The sequence below is a fragment of the Oncorhynchus nerka genome, linkage group LG13 (assembly GCF_034236695.1).
Source record: "Oncorhynchus nerka isolate Pitt River linkage group LG13, Oner_Uvic_2.0, whole genome shotgun sequence".
In the NCBI taxonomy this organism is placed as follows: Eukaryota; Metazoa; Chordata; class Actinopteri; order Salmoniformes; family Salmonidae; genus Oncorhynchus; species Oncorhynchus nerka.
Window position 1 is genome coordinate 72,941,304 of NC_088408.1, and position 12,364 is coordinate 72,953,667.

The 12,364-nt window shown below is 42.2% G+C and overlaps 1 protein-coding gene and 1 long non-coding RNA gene across 4 annotated transcripts; both read left to right on the plus strand.

The window, feature by feature from the left end:
• Positions 1-7,798: 7,798 nt before the first annotated feature.
• LOC135574731 (uncharacterized) lies at positions 7,799-8,914 on the plus strand. 3 transcript variants are annotated; one of them, XR_010465620.1, is made up of 7 exons: positions 7,799-7,976; positions 8,067-8,128; positions 8,211-8,297; positions 8,384-8,425; positions 8,494-8,663; positions 8,743-8,778; positions 8,876-8,914. It is a non-coding gene; the product is annotated as an uncharacterized LOC135574731 (long non-coding RNA). The 3 variants fall into 3 exon arrangements; XR_010465618.1 differs by having other exon boundaries at positions 8,384-8,663; XR_010465619.1 differs by having other exon boundaries at positions 8,077-8,128; positions 8,384-8,663.
• A 16-nt stretch (positions 8,915-8,930) lies between these two features.
• LOC135574732 (putative nuclease HARBI1) lies at positions 8,931-10,336 on the plus strand. The gene is made up of 3 exons (XM_065026650.1): positions 8,931-9,427; positions 9,709-9,820; positions 9,915-10,336. The coding sequence occupies exons 1-3, from the start codon at positions 9,359-9,361 to the stop codon at positions 10,283-10,285; spliced, it is 552 nt and encodes a 183-aa protein (XP_064882722.1). The 5' UTR covers positions 8,931-9,358; the 3' UTR covers positions 10,286-10,336.
• The last annotated feature ends 2,028 nt before the right edge of the window (positions 10,337-12,364 follow it).

Below are 12,364 nucleotides of genomic sequence, written 5' to 3' on the forward strand. Positions count from 1 at the left end.
AACAGTAATAAAATGCTAATAAGTCTTTTTTAAATATAATTGTTGAGGGTTTATAAAATATTTTGTTGAGAAAAAAGTTTGGTGTTATTGATTGTCACTGGCGTTATCGTCATGTCACTGCTGTTACCGGCAAGAACAGTAACACCAGTGTGGGATTCTGTGTTTTACATTATAGCCATTACCATGTATATGATTAAATATTGTCTGATGTTGGCTGTGTGAAGTATCTGCATTTGTGCATTTGAGCATCATCATGAGATTAAACAACTGCTAGCTACATCTACTTGCCTGTTTGTGTGTGTGACAAGAACTGAGTAACATGGTGTGAACTGCATATTGCAAAACTGTAGATAACAGCCCAGCAGATGCTTTGTCCTTGTGTTTGTATGTGACAATATTGAGCACATGGTGTGACTTGCTATATCTTACAAAGTTGTGGTTAATCAGGTATAGGGAGGGGTGGTCATCACGAGGTTTAACTGAGATGGAAAAATACTGAACAACACAATAGCAGGAACTGAGCAACTGTTATAACTAGGGGGTGATACCAGAACAGTGAGAATCTATACATCGACAGAGGGTGGACTCCAAAAAGCGCCAAGAGGCGGGGACCAGCCTGAGCGCCTGCGATAGGCTGAGCAAGTCTAAACCACGCTCAGCATCTACTGTGATAGGCTAACAGACGGGTTGGAACTATGTCTATCACAGTATATGAACAGCTGTTTTCTTACATCCTGTCAGTTCCCTGTTCTGCCCTGCGTGGTATTACAGTGAGCCCGTATATATGAAAGTTGCATTTGCCATTTATTGCTTAGCTAATAAAAGTAAATAGAGTACAATCAGTGACTCAGTGTTATAACTTGTTCTGATACCAGATTCGAATTGACGCAACCCTAACAATGTAATTGTTAGAAGAGTATAGCGACAAATTTGGCAACTTGTTAAGGTTGCTCCAGCAACTTTTCGTTGATTTCGCAACTTCCCTGTTTGTTTGTGTGTGTGCCTGCTCTGCAGTCTGCTCCCTCCCCGCAGCTGCTGCCGGTGTGCACCAACGATACAGTGCCTTCGGAAAGTATTCAGACCCCTTGACTTTTTCCACATTTTGTCTCAGCCTTATTCAAAAATTGATTAAAAAAATACAAATCCTCAGCAATCTACACACAATACCCCATAATGACAAAGTGAAAACAGTTTTTTAAAACATTTTTGCAAATTTAACCTTTTTGGGATTTATGTTTAAAACATCCTAAAGATTGATTGCATACATAATTTTACTTGTTTCTACGGACTGTAACGGAACTTTTCGAGTTTTTGTCTGGAGGAAGTGCTCGCGCCTCATGAAGATGGATTACTGGGCTGAACACGCTAACAACAAGAGGCTAAATGATGGAACTTTATGGAACAAATCAGTCATTTATTGTCGAACTGGGACTCCTGGGAGTGCCTTCTGATGAAGATCATCAAAGGTAAGGGAATATTTATAGTGTTTTTTTCTAGGTTCTGTTGACGCTAAAATGGCGGATATTCCTCTGGCTGTTTTGGGTTATGAGCACCGTTCTCAGATTATGCTTTTTTCGTAAAGTTTTTAAAAAATCTGACACAGCAGCTGAATAGAGAATAAGTCTATCTTTAATTCTGTGAATAAAACTTGCATCTTTTATCAATGTTTATTATGAGTATTTCTGCAAAATCACCGGATGTTTTGGAATCAAAACATTACTGCACGTAATGCTCCAATGTAAACTTAGATTTTTGGATATAAATATGCACATTATCGAACAAAACATACATGTATTGTGTAACATGATGTCTTATGCGTGTCATCTGATGAAGATCATCAAAGGTTAGTGATTCATTTTATCTATATTTCTGCTTTTTGAAAGTCTGTGTTGCCCAGCAACAGTCCCAAAACATCACTGCTCTACAGGAGATCTGCATGGAGGAATGGGCCAAAATACCAGCAAGTGTGTGAAAACCTTGTGAAGACTTACAGAAAACGTAACAAAGTATTGAGATAAACTTTTGTTATTGACCAAATACTTATTTTCCACCATAATTTGCAAATAAATTCATTAAAAATCCTACAATGTGATTTTCTGGACTTTCTTTTCATTTTGTCTGTCATAGTTGAAGTGTACCTATGATGAACATTACAGGCCTCTCATCTTTTTAAGTGGGAGAACTTGCACAATTGGTGGCTGACTAAATACTTTTTGCCCCACTGTACGTCTTGTGTTGAATTGTGACGCCACCTGGGGCCTGTTGCACAAAACTAGGATAAGGGATTAAGCCAGGATATCTTGGTGATCCTGGCTCAATTGATCCGTAATCCGGTTGCACTAAAGATGGATAGGGGGCAGGAGGATATGTTATGGTATAAATTACCATGGAGATTTATTCTGTGGAGCTAGCCTGCTCCAGACCAGGCTAAATTCCAGGATCTATTTAATCTCATCCCTAATGTCAGTCAGCAGTCACCACAAATGGAAACCAATAGTTATTTCACTGCTCACTATACATTGTTATCACATATAACTAGACCCACTGTTATTATTTAAACGTTTGTGATCATTAATTTCAATGATTTTGGATAAAAAATGATTTTTAGATGTTGCTATCATTAGATAATTTAGTTTCCCATAGACTATAAGGCTATATATAAAATATTAGGGGCACAGAGGGGAAAAAAACACAAGTCATAATATTGTAACCAGTTGTTTTAAAGGAGGACAGTTGTTAAAATGACAGATGTGGGGCATTTCGTGAAATTGTACTTCAGTATGGTTTCATAAACAAAGACATGCTGATGTGCCAGAATATTAAGTATCACATTGTCATAAGTATCAAAACAATATGTAGCTTTTCTGCAGAAAGAACCAGCCTCATAAATTTATGACTTTATCCTTTTTCTTCAGTGTGGCCCTAGTACTCTGTCATATAAACAAATACACATTCCATATGAATATAAAAACACAATGTGTAACATTATGTTCCTTTATTGAATAAGGACAAAACAATGCAGGTAAGCCATCAGCTCCTTTCGAAACTGAAGTCACAGTGACTCTACAAGATGGAAAGCACAGAATCCAAGCATATTATACAAAATGATACATACACATTCAAAGGTCTGTATATAACACACCCTGCATGTCTGCACACTAAAATAAATGCAGGACAAATCCATACACATCAACTGAACAGACAAATGAATGGATGCAGTAGCCTCCCTGCAGCCTTGTATTACACACAGTATACCGCACAAACATCATAAGAGGCCAAATTCGTCAAAAAACGAACCCAAAAAACCCAAATTCCTCTGCCACCGCAGGACATATTTAACCAAAATTGAAAGCACACATACTAACTAAAATAATTCAACACATATTGGTCCCTCAGCAGCCGACCACTGTCGTCATCAGGGAAGATTGCCGGATTGTCCCAGTCCATGGCTGGTGGCACTCTGGGGGCCCTCTCCTTCCTCAGGCAGGCCACATTGTGGAGGACAGCACAAGCCACAGTAATATCACATGCCCTAACAGGGCTGACCCTTAATTTGTGAAGGCAGTGAAAGCGTGCCTTCAGGAGGCCAAAGGTCATTTCAACTCTGGCCCTGGTCCTGGCATGGGCATGGTTGTAGGCCTGCTGTGCTTCCTGGGGGTCTGTGAAAGGTGTCAGGAGAAAAGGCTGGCAGCCATACCCCCTGTCTCCCAGCAACACACCAGAGAATTCACCTGTCAACACAAAATCTCATCATTACTACCTCATAAACACAGTGATATTCTTGACACAGCCATGATGGTTATAAATAGGGGTTGTGTGGCTTACCTTGTGATAGGCACTGATAGATTTCAGAGGCCCGAAAGATTCTGGAGTCATGGACTGAGCCAGGCCATTTTGCCACAACATTGCTGATCACACAGTCAGCATTGCAGACCATCTGAAATCATAAGATGAGGAATATTACACCAATCAATGCACATCACTGGCAATGCAGAGTGTTCGTCAATGGACAATATCAAAAAGTTATGTTCACCTGAACATTAATGCTGTGAAAGGATTTCCTATTCACAAAATCGGCCTCATGGGCACCTGAGGGGGCTTTTATCCTTATGTGTGTGCAGTCCACTGCACCAATGACATTGGGGAAACCTGTCACACAAAGTAATGAGTATCCTACTATGTGTTAACAGTTGTCCTGTAATTTGTAGATCCTCTTACCTGCAATCCTATAGAACTCCTCTTTGATGTCACAGAGTCTTCTGTGGCCAGGGAAGAGATGAAGACATCTGCTAATGCTTTGATAGCCAGACACACACTCCTTATTGTGCGGCAAATTGTGGCCTTGTTCAGCTGTTCTGCATCCCCCACTGAGTACAGGAAGGCTCCACTAAGCAAAAAAGCGCAAGGCCACACAAACCATTTGCTCCACACTCAGTGCATGGCTCCGTGCAGTGCGGTGCTTAATCCTGGGACCCAGTAGTCTGCATAGATACCTGATGCCATCTGCAGAAAACCTGTATCTTTCATATAGATGGTCATCAGGGAAGGCCAGTGGGTCCAACCGGTCCCTGAAGACCCTTTCTCGCCTGAAGGCTCTCCTCAGCACAAGTGCTTCTTCATCCACCACATCTCGCACGAATGGGCATGCCATTGTCAGAGCAGAAAGGAACACACAATTTTGGGCCTTCATATAGGCTAGTGGCCACACCTGGTGCTGGGGGGGTAGGCAAAAGAGGGTGATGCCTTATAACGATGACTTGGTTGTACTGATTGCTGGGAAAATAAAAAAAAACCTTAGAAAGATGCCACCGTCCTGTGTGCTCACAATAAGAGCTCATATGTCATGGCTCACTTGACTTTACGAGAATATACCTAATTTTTATTTTGAGCTGTGTCATCTTCTTGGAGCTGGGGGAGGAAAGAAAAATAATGATTAATACATTTGTGTTACAGTTAGCATACAGTGTACATTGAAGGCATATCTCACCTCCCTCTCAAGTTTTTTTATTTCAAGGTCCAGTTTCCTAATTGTCCTCTTATTTCGGACTCCAGTGCAAGATTTTCCATCTTTTTCTTCTTGTACTGAATGTCTATGTCTGCCAGTTCTATTTGGCGCCGGAGGTGGTTGCCATACAACTTTCTGATAGCTTGTGAGCTCTGTGAACACAATACAATTAGCGCAGCTGGAATTTGGCAGGATGTGGTGTCCTTTTATTAATACGCACTATGTTGCCAGGCTGGTTTTCCCACTGTATAACATCTGGGTCCTGTAAAAGAAATTAGATTTTTTGATTTTGATGAGGACTCCTCACCATTGTAGAGTAAATAGTACTTTCACAGTCTTAACATGATACCTCATGCCTTCTGGAATCCAGAGAGATGGTCTCCTCCTCATCATAGTCTCCATCATGTGCTGTTGCTGCTGCACTGGGGCCTTCACCCTATCACATTTAATCGGATTCATATTGAAGCTAGTAGACAAGACATGCCAGGCCTACAGTATGCCTTTGATGGAGTACTCACTGGATCAGCATCGTCTGGTGCTTGTGCTGGTGGCTCTAACAGGAACACAGTGCTGCCAGGCACTGCAAGGCAATAGGTAAACCAAAGTCAGACAGTCCAAATTGATTCAATATGAATGTGGTTGTATCCCATGTAGAGATGGAAGGACATACCTTGAATGAAGCGGGTGGCATCTTGGGAGGAACCTATGCTCGTCTCTTTCCCCCCAGGGATCCCCTCTAAGACGGGCCTGCCTTTATTTAGCTCCAAGGCCATGTCCTCTGCTGGGGTAAGGTCAGCCTTTGGTGACCCACCACCCGTGCCTTGTCTGTGGGTATTCTTTTTCACTGCTAAAACAGTACAGACAATGTGTGAGCAGGCACCTTCTGGGTACAATATATGCTTGTGCTTTGTTAAATATTAGTCAGGGACCATACCATTCTGCAGAATGTTCTTGTATTTGATTTTGACCTGCTGCCATGTCCGTTTTGGCCCGTTCATGTTTAATCTACACACACACACACACACACACACACACTTAATGGAGTCACACTGCAAAAAATTACTTGGTATTTTTGTCTTGTTTTCAGTAAAAATATCAAAAAATGTATCATAGCTTTATACAGTGTGATGGAGTTACTTTACACAATTTCACTCATATCTGCAGTGCATTTCAATTAAAAATTTAACCGTTTCATAATTACAGTACAACTGCATTTTTGGAGATGTGAATTAAATATTTGAATTGTAATTGTGATGTTTCAGCGGAGCGGTGAGTGTGTAATTGTGCACTACTTACGCATTCAGGCGGTCTGCAATACTTTGCCACGCTTTTTCTCTTTGCTTTATCACTGTGGCGGTGTTGCCTTTCTTCTTAATTATATCTTTTACCTCCTCGTATGCCTCCATGAGGATTTGTGCTTCCGACGGGGAAAAGTACGCGGCTCTAGTTGCCATGGTAAATCAGTTAATCTGTGATCTGTGGCGGGGTCTATTTGAGTGAGCCGTGAGCGCGCACCTATCCAGGATTGGTTTCACCTGGCTTAATGAATCCGTGTCTGCTCATCCTGGCTTGGTCTTTGTGCAACCAATTAAGCCTGGACGCACATGTTTTGGCTTCATTGAGCTCAGCTGAGTCATTTATCCCGGATGTCTTAATTCTACTTTTGTGCAACAGGCCCCGGAACATATTCCAGTCCGAGTAATCAAAACAATCTTGAAGCGTGGCTTTCGATTGGTCAGACCAGCATTTAATGGTTATTGTCACTGGTACATCCTGTTTGAGTTTCTGCCTATAAAACGGAACGAGCAAGATGACGTCATGGTCGGATTTACCGAAGGGAGGGCGGGGGAGGGCTTTCTATGCATCGTGGCTTAGAGTACCCGCGATCTAGAGTATTAGCACAGCGCGTCTTGCAATCAAATCCAACTTTATTTGTCACGTGTCGAATACAACACGTATAGACTTTACCTTGAAACGCTTACTTACAAGCCCTTAACCAACAGTGCAGGGGCCTGTTGCACAAAAGTAGAATTAAGACATCCGGGATAAATGACTCAGCTGAGCTCAATGAAGCCAAAACATGTGCGTCCAGGCTTAATTGGTTGCACAAAGACCAAGCCAGGATGAGCAGACACGGATTCATTAAGCCAGGTGAAACCAATCCTGGATAGGTGCGCGCTCACGGCTCACTCAAATAGACCCCGCCACAGATCACAGATTAACTGATTTACCATGGCAACTAGAGCCGCGTACTTTTCCCCGTCGGAAGCACAAATCCTCATGGAGGCATACGAGGAGGTAAAAGATATAATTAAGAAGAAAGGCAACACCGCCACAGTGATAAAGCAAAGAGAAAAAGCGTGGCAAAGTATTGCAGACCGCCTGAATGCGTAAGTAGTGCACAATTACACACTCACCGCTCCGCTGAAACATCACAATTACAAATCAAATATTTAATTCACATCTCCAAAATGCAGTTGTACTGTAATTATGAAACGGTTAAATTTTTAATTGAAATGCACTGCAGATATGAGTGAAATTGTGTAAAGTAACTCCATCACACTGTATAAAGCTATGATACATTTTTTGATATTTTTACTGAAAACAAGACAAAAATACCAAGTAATTTTTTGCAGTGTGACTCCATTAAATGTGTGTGTGTGTGTGTGTGTGTGTGTGTGTGTGTAAGTGTGTGTGTAGTTTAAACATGAACGGGCCAAATACGGAACATGGCATGCAGGTCAAAATTTAAATACAAGAACATTCTGCAGAACACATTGTCTGTACTGTTTTAGCAGTGAAAAAGAATACCCACAGACAAGGCACGGGTGGTGGGTCACCAAAGGCTGACCTTACCCCAGCAGAGGACATGGCCTTGGAGCTAAATAAAGGCAGGCCCGTCTTAGAGGGGATCCCTGGGGGAAAGAGACGAGCATAGGTTCCTCCCAAGATGCCACCCGCTTCATTCAAGGTATGTCCTTCCATCTCTACATGGGATACAACCACATTCATATTGAATCAATTTGGACTGTCTGACTTTGGTTTACCTATTGCCTTGCAGTGCCTGGCAGCACTGTGTTCCTGTTAGAGCCACCAGCACAAGCACCAGACGATGCTGATCCAGTGAGTACTCCATCAAAGGCATACTGTAGGCCTGGCATGTCTTGTCTACTAGCTTCAATATGAATCCGATTAAATGTGATAGGGTGAAGGCCCCAGTGCAGCAGCAACAGCACATGATGGAGACTATGATGAGGAGGAGACCATCTCTCTGGATTCCAGAAGGCATGAGGTATCATGTTAAGACTGTGAAAGTACTATTTACTCTACAATGGTGAGGAGTCCTCATCAAAATCAAAAATCTAATTTCTTTTACAGGACCCAGATGTTATACAGTGGGAAAACCAGCCTGGCAACATAGTGCGTATTAATAAAAGGACACCACATCCTGCCAAATTCCAGCTGCGCTAATTGTATTGTGTTCACAGAGCTCACAAGCTATCAGAAAGTTGTATGGCAACCACCTCCGGCGCCAAATAGAACTGGCAGACATAGACATTCAGTACAAGAAGAAAAAGATGGAAAATCTTGCACTGGAGTCCGAAATAAGAGGACAATTAGGAAACTGGACCTTGAAATAAAAAAACTTGAGAGGGAGGTGAGATATGCCTTCAATGTACACTGTATGCTAACTGTAACACAAATGTATTAATCATTATTTTTCTTTCCTCCCCCAGCTCCAAGAAGATGACACAGCTCAAAATAAAAATTAGGTATATTCTCGTAAAGTCAAGTGAGCCATGACATATGAGCTCTTATTGTGAGCACACAGGACGGTGGCATCTTTCTAAGGTTTTTTTATTTTCCCAGCAATCAGTACAACCAAGTCATCGTTATAAGGCATCACCCTCTTTGCCTACCCCCAGCACCAGGTGTGGCCACTAGCCTATATGAAGGCCCAAAATTGTGTGTTCCTTTCTGCTCTGACAATGGCATGCCCATTCGTGCGAGATGTGGTGGATGAAGAAGCACTTGTGCTGAGGAGAGCCTTCAGGCGAGAAAGGGTCTTCAGGGACCGGTTGGACCCACTGGCCTTCCCTGATGACCATCTATATGAAAGATACAGGTTTTCTGCAGATGGCATCAGGTATCTATGCAGACTACTGGGTCCCAGGATTAAGCACCGCACTGCACGGAGCCATGCACTGAGTGTGGAGCAAATGGTTTGTGTGGCCTTGCGCTTTTTTGCTTAGTGGAGCCTTCCTGTACTCAGTGGGGATGCAGAACAGCTGAACAAGGCCACAATTTGCCGCACAATAAGGAGTGTGTGTCTGGCTATCAAAGCATTAGCAGATGTCTTCATCTCCTTCCCTGGCCACAGAAGACTCTGTGACATCAAAGAGGAGTTCTATAGGATTGCAGGTAAGAGGATCTACAAATTACAGGACAACTGTTAACACATAGTAGGATACTCATTACTTTGTGTGACAGGTTTCCCCAATGTCATTGGTGCAGTGGACTGCACACACATAAGGATAAAAGCCCCCTCAGGTGCCCATGAGGCCGATTTTGTGAATAGGAAATCCTTTCACAGCATTAATGTTCAGGTGAACATAACTTTTTGATATTGTCCATTGACGAACACTCTGCATTGCCAGTGATGTGCATTGATTGGTGTAATATTCCTCATCTTATGATTTCAGATGGTCTGCAATGCTGACTGTGTGATCAGCAATGTTGTGGCAAAATGGCCTGGCTCAGTCCATGACTCCAGAATCTTTCGGGCCTCTGAAATCTATCAGTGCCTATCACAAGGTAAGCCACACAACCCCTATTTATAACCATCATGGCTGTGTCAAGAATATCACTGTGTTTATGAGGTAGTAATGATGAGATTTTGTGTTGACAGGTGAATTCTCTGGTGTGTTGCTGGGAGACAGGGGGTATGGCTGCCAGCCTTTTCTCCTGACACCTTTCACAGACCCCCAGGAAGCACAGCAGGCCTACAACCATGCCCATGCCAGGACCAGGGCCAGAGTTGAAATGACCTTTGGCCTCCTGAAGGCACGCTTTCACTGCCTTCACAAATTAAGGGTCAGCCCTGTTAGGGCATGTGATATTACTGTGGCTTGTGCTGTCCTCCACAATGTGGCCTGCCTGAGGAAGGAGAGGGCCCCCAGAGTGCCACCAGCCATGGACTGGGACAATCCGGCAATCTTCCCTGATGACGACAGTGGTCGGCTGCTGAGGGACCAATATGTGTTGAATTATTTTAGTTAGTATGTGTGCTTTCAATTTTGGTTAAATATGTCCTGCGGTGGCAGAGGAATTTGGTATTTTTGGGTTCGTTTTTGACGAATTTGGCCTCTTATGATGTTTGTGCGGTATACTGTGTGTAATACAAGGCTGCAGGGAGGCTACTGCATCCATTCATTTGTCTGTTCAGTTGATGTGTATGGATTTGTCCTGCATTTATTTTAGTGTGCAGACATGCAGGGTGTGTTATATACAGACCTTTGAATGTGTATGTATCATTTTGTATAATATGCTTGGATTCTGTGCTTTCCATCTTGTAGAGTCACTGTGACTTCAGTTTCGAAAGGAGCTGATGGCTTACCTGCATTGTTTTGTCCTTATTCAATAAAGGAACATAATGTTACACATTGTGTTTTTATATTCATATGGAATGTGTATTTGTTTATATGACAGAGTACTAGGGCCACACTGAAGAAAAAGGATAAAGTCATAAATTTATGAGGCTGGTTCTTTCTGCAGAAAAGCTACATATTGTTTTGATACTTATGACAATGTGATACTTAATATTCTGGCACATCAGCATGTCTTTGTTTATGAAACCATACTGAAGTACAATTTCACGAAATGCCCCACATCTGTCATTTTAACAACTGTCCTCCTTTAAAACAACTGGTTACAATATTATGACTTGTGTTTTTTTCCCCTCTGTGCCCCTAATATTCTATCATTTTATATATAGCCTTATAGTCTATGGGAAACTAAATTATCTAATGATAGCAACATCTAAAAATCATTTTTTATCCAAAATCATTGAAATTAATGATCACAAACGTTTAAATAATAACAGTGGGTCTAGTTATATGTGATAACAATGTATAGTGAGCAGTGAAATAACTATTGGTTTCCATTTGTGGTGACTGCTGACTGACATTAGGGATGAGATTAAATAGATCCTGGAATTTAGCCTGGTCTGGAGCAGGCTAGCTCCACAGAATAAATCTCCATGGTAATTTATACCATAACATATCCTCCTGCCCCCTATCCATCTTTAGTGCAACCGGATTACAGATCAATTGAGCCAGGATCACCAAGATATCCTGGCTTAATCCCTTATCCTAGTTTTGTGCAACAGGCCCCAGTTCAAGAATAGTTAAGAAAATATTTACCAAGTAGACAACAAAAAAAGTAACACAATAAGGCTATATACAGGGGGCATCGTGTCAGTGTGCGAGGGTACAGGTTAGTTGAGGTCATTTGTACATGTAAGTGGGGGTGAAGTGACTATGCATAGATAATAAACAGCGAGTAGCAGCAGTGTACAAAAGGGAGTGGGGGGTGTTTATGTAAATTGCCCAGTAGCGATTTTATAGCTGTGCAGGGACGGTCCCCATCCAACCTGACAGAGCTTGAGAGGATCTGCAGAGAAGAATGGGAGAATCTCCCCAAATACAGGTGTGCCAAGCTTGTAGCATCATACCCAAGAAGACTCAATGCTGAAATCGCTGCCAAAGGTGTATCAACAAAGGACTAAGGGTCTGAATAATTATGTACATTTCTAAACCAGTTTTTTTGCTAATCATTATGGGGTATTGTGTGTAGATTGGGGGGGACCATTTTAATCGATTTTAGAATAAGGCTGTAACATAACAAAATGTGGAAAAAGTCATGGGGTCTGAATACTTTACGAAGGCACTGTATACATTGTTGGTGTGCACCCATTAATTGCACCCCTAGCCCCGCCTCTCTTCGCTCTTCTCCCCCGCCTCTCTCCGCTCTAATAACAGAGAGGAAGAGGCGAAGCGAGAGTGATAAATGGGCCTGAAATGTCTTCTTCAGCAGATGGTGTTTATTTTTTTGTATTGACGTTTTTTACAGAAATGTAATGCGCATGCGCGTCATCTAGCGACAAATGGAGCAACCAACAGCTACTTTCCTTGAAAAATAGTTGGCAACACCGAGTGCTAGTGCCATGTGATGTTGGGCCATATAAACCAGATGCTACCCGGATATAGACGGTCCATGAATTGGTGTATGCAGACGTGAATGGATTGAAAACAATGGGGGTGGGGGGCAGTGACTGAATCAGAGTAATGATTACACCAT

Coding starts and splice junctions, on each gene's coding strand:
- LOC135574732 (XM_065026650.1), top strand. CDS start 9,359: ATGTCTTCATCTCCTTCCCTGGCCACAGAAGACTCTGTGACATCAAAG. Junction 9,428..9,708: donor GGAGTTCTATAGGATTGCAG/GTAAGAGGATCT, acceptor TTATGATTTCAG/ATGGTCTGCAATGCTGACTG. Junction 9,821..9,914: donor CTATCAGTGCCTATCACAAG/GTAAGCCACACA, acceptor TTGTGTTGACAG/GTGAATTCTCTGGTGTGTTG.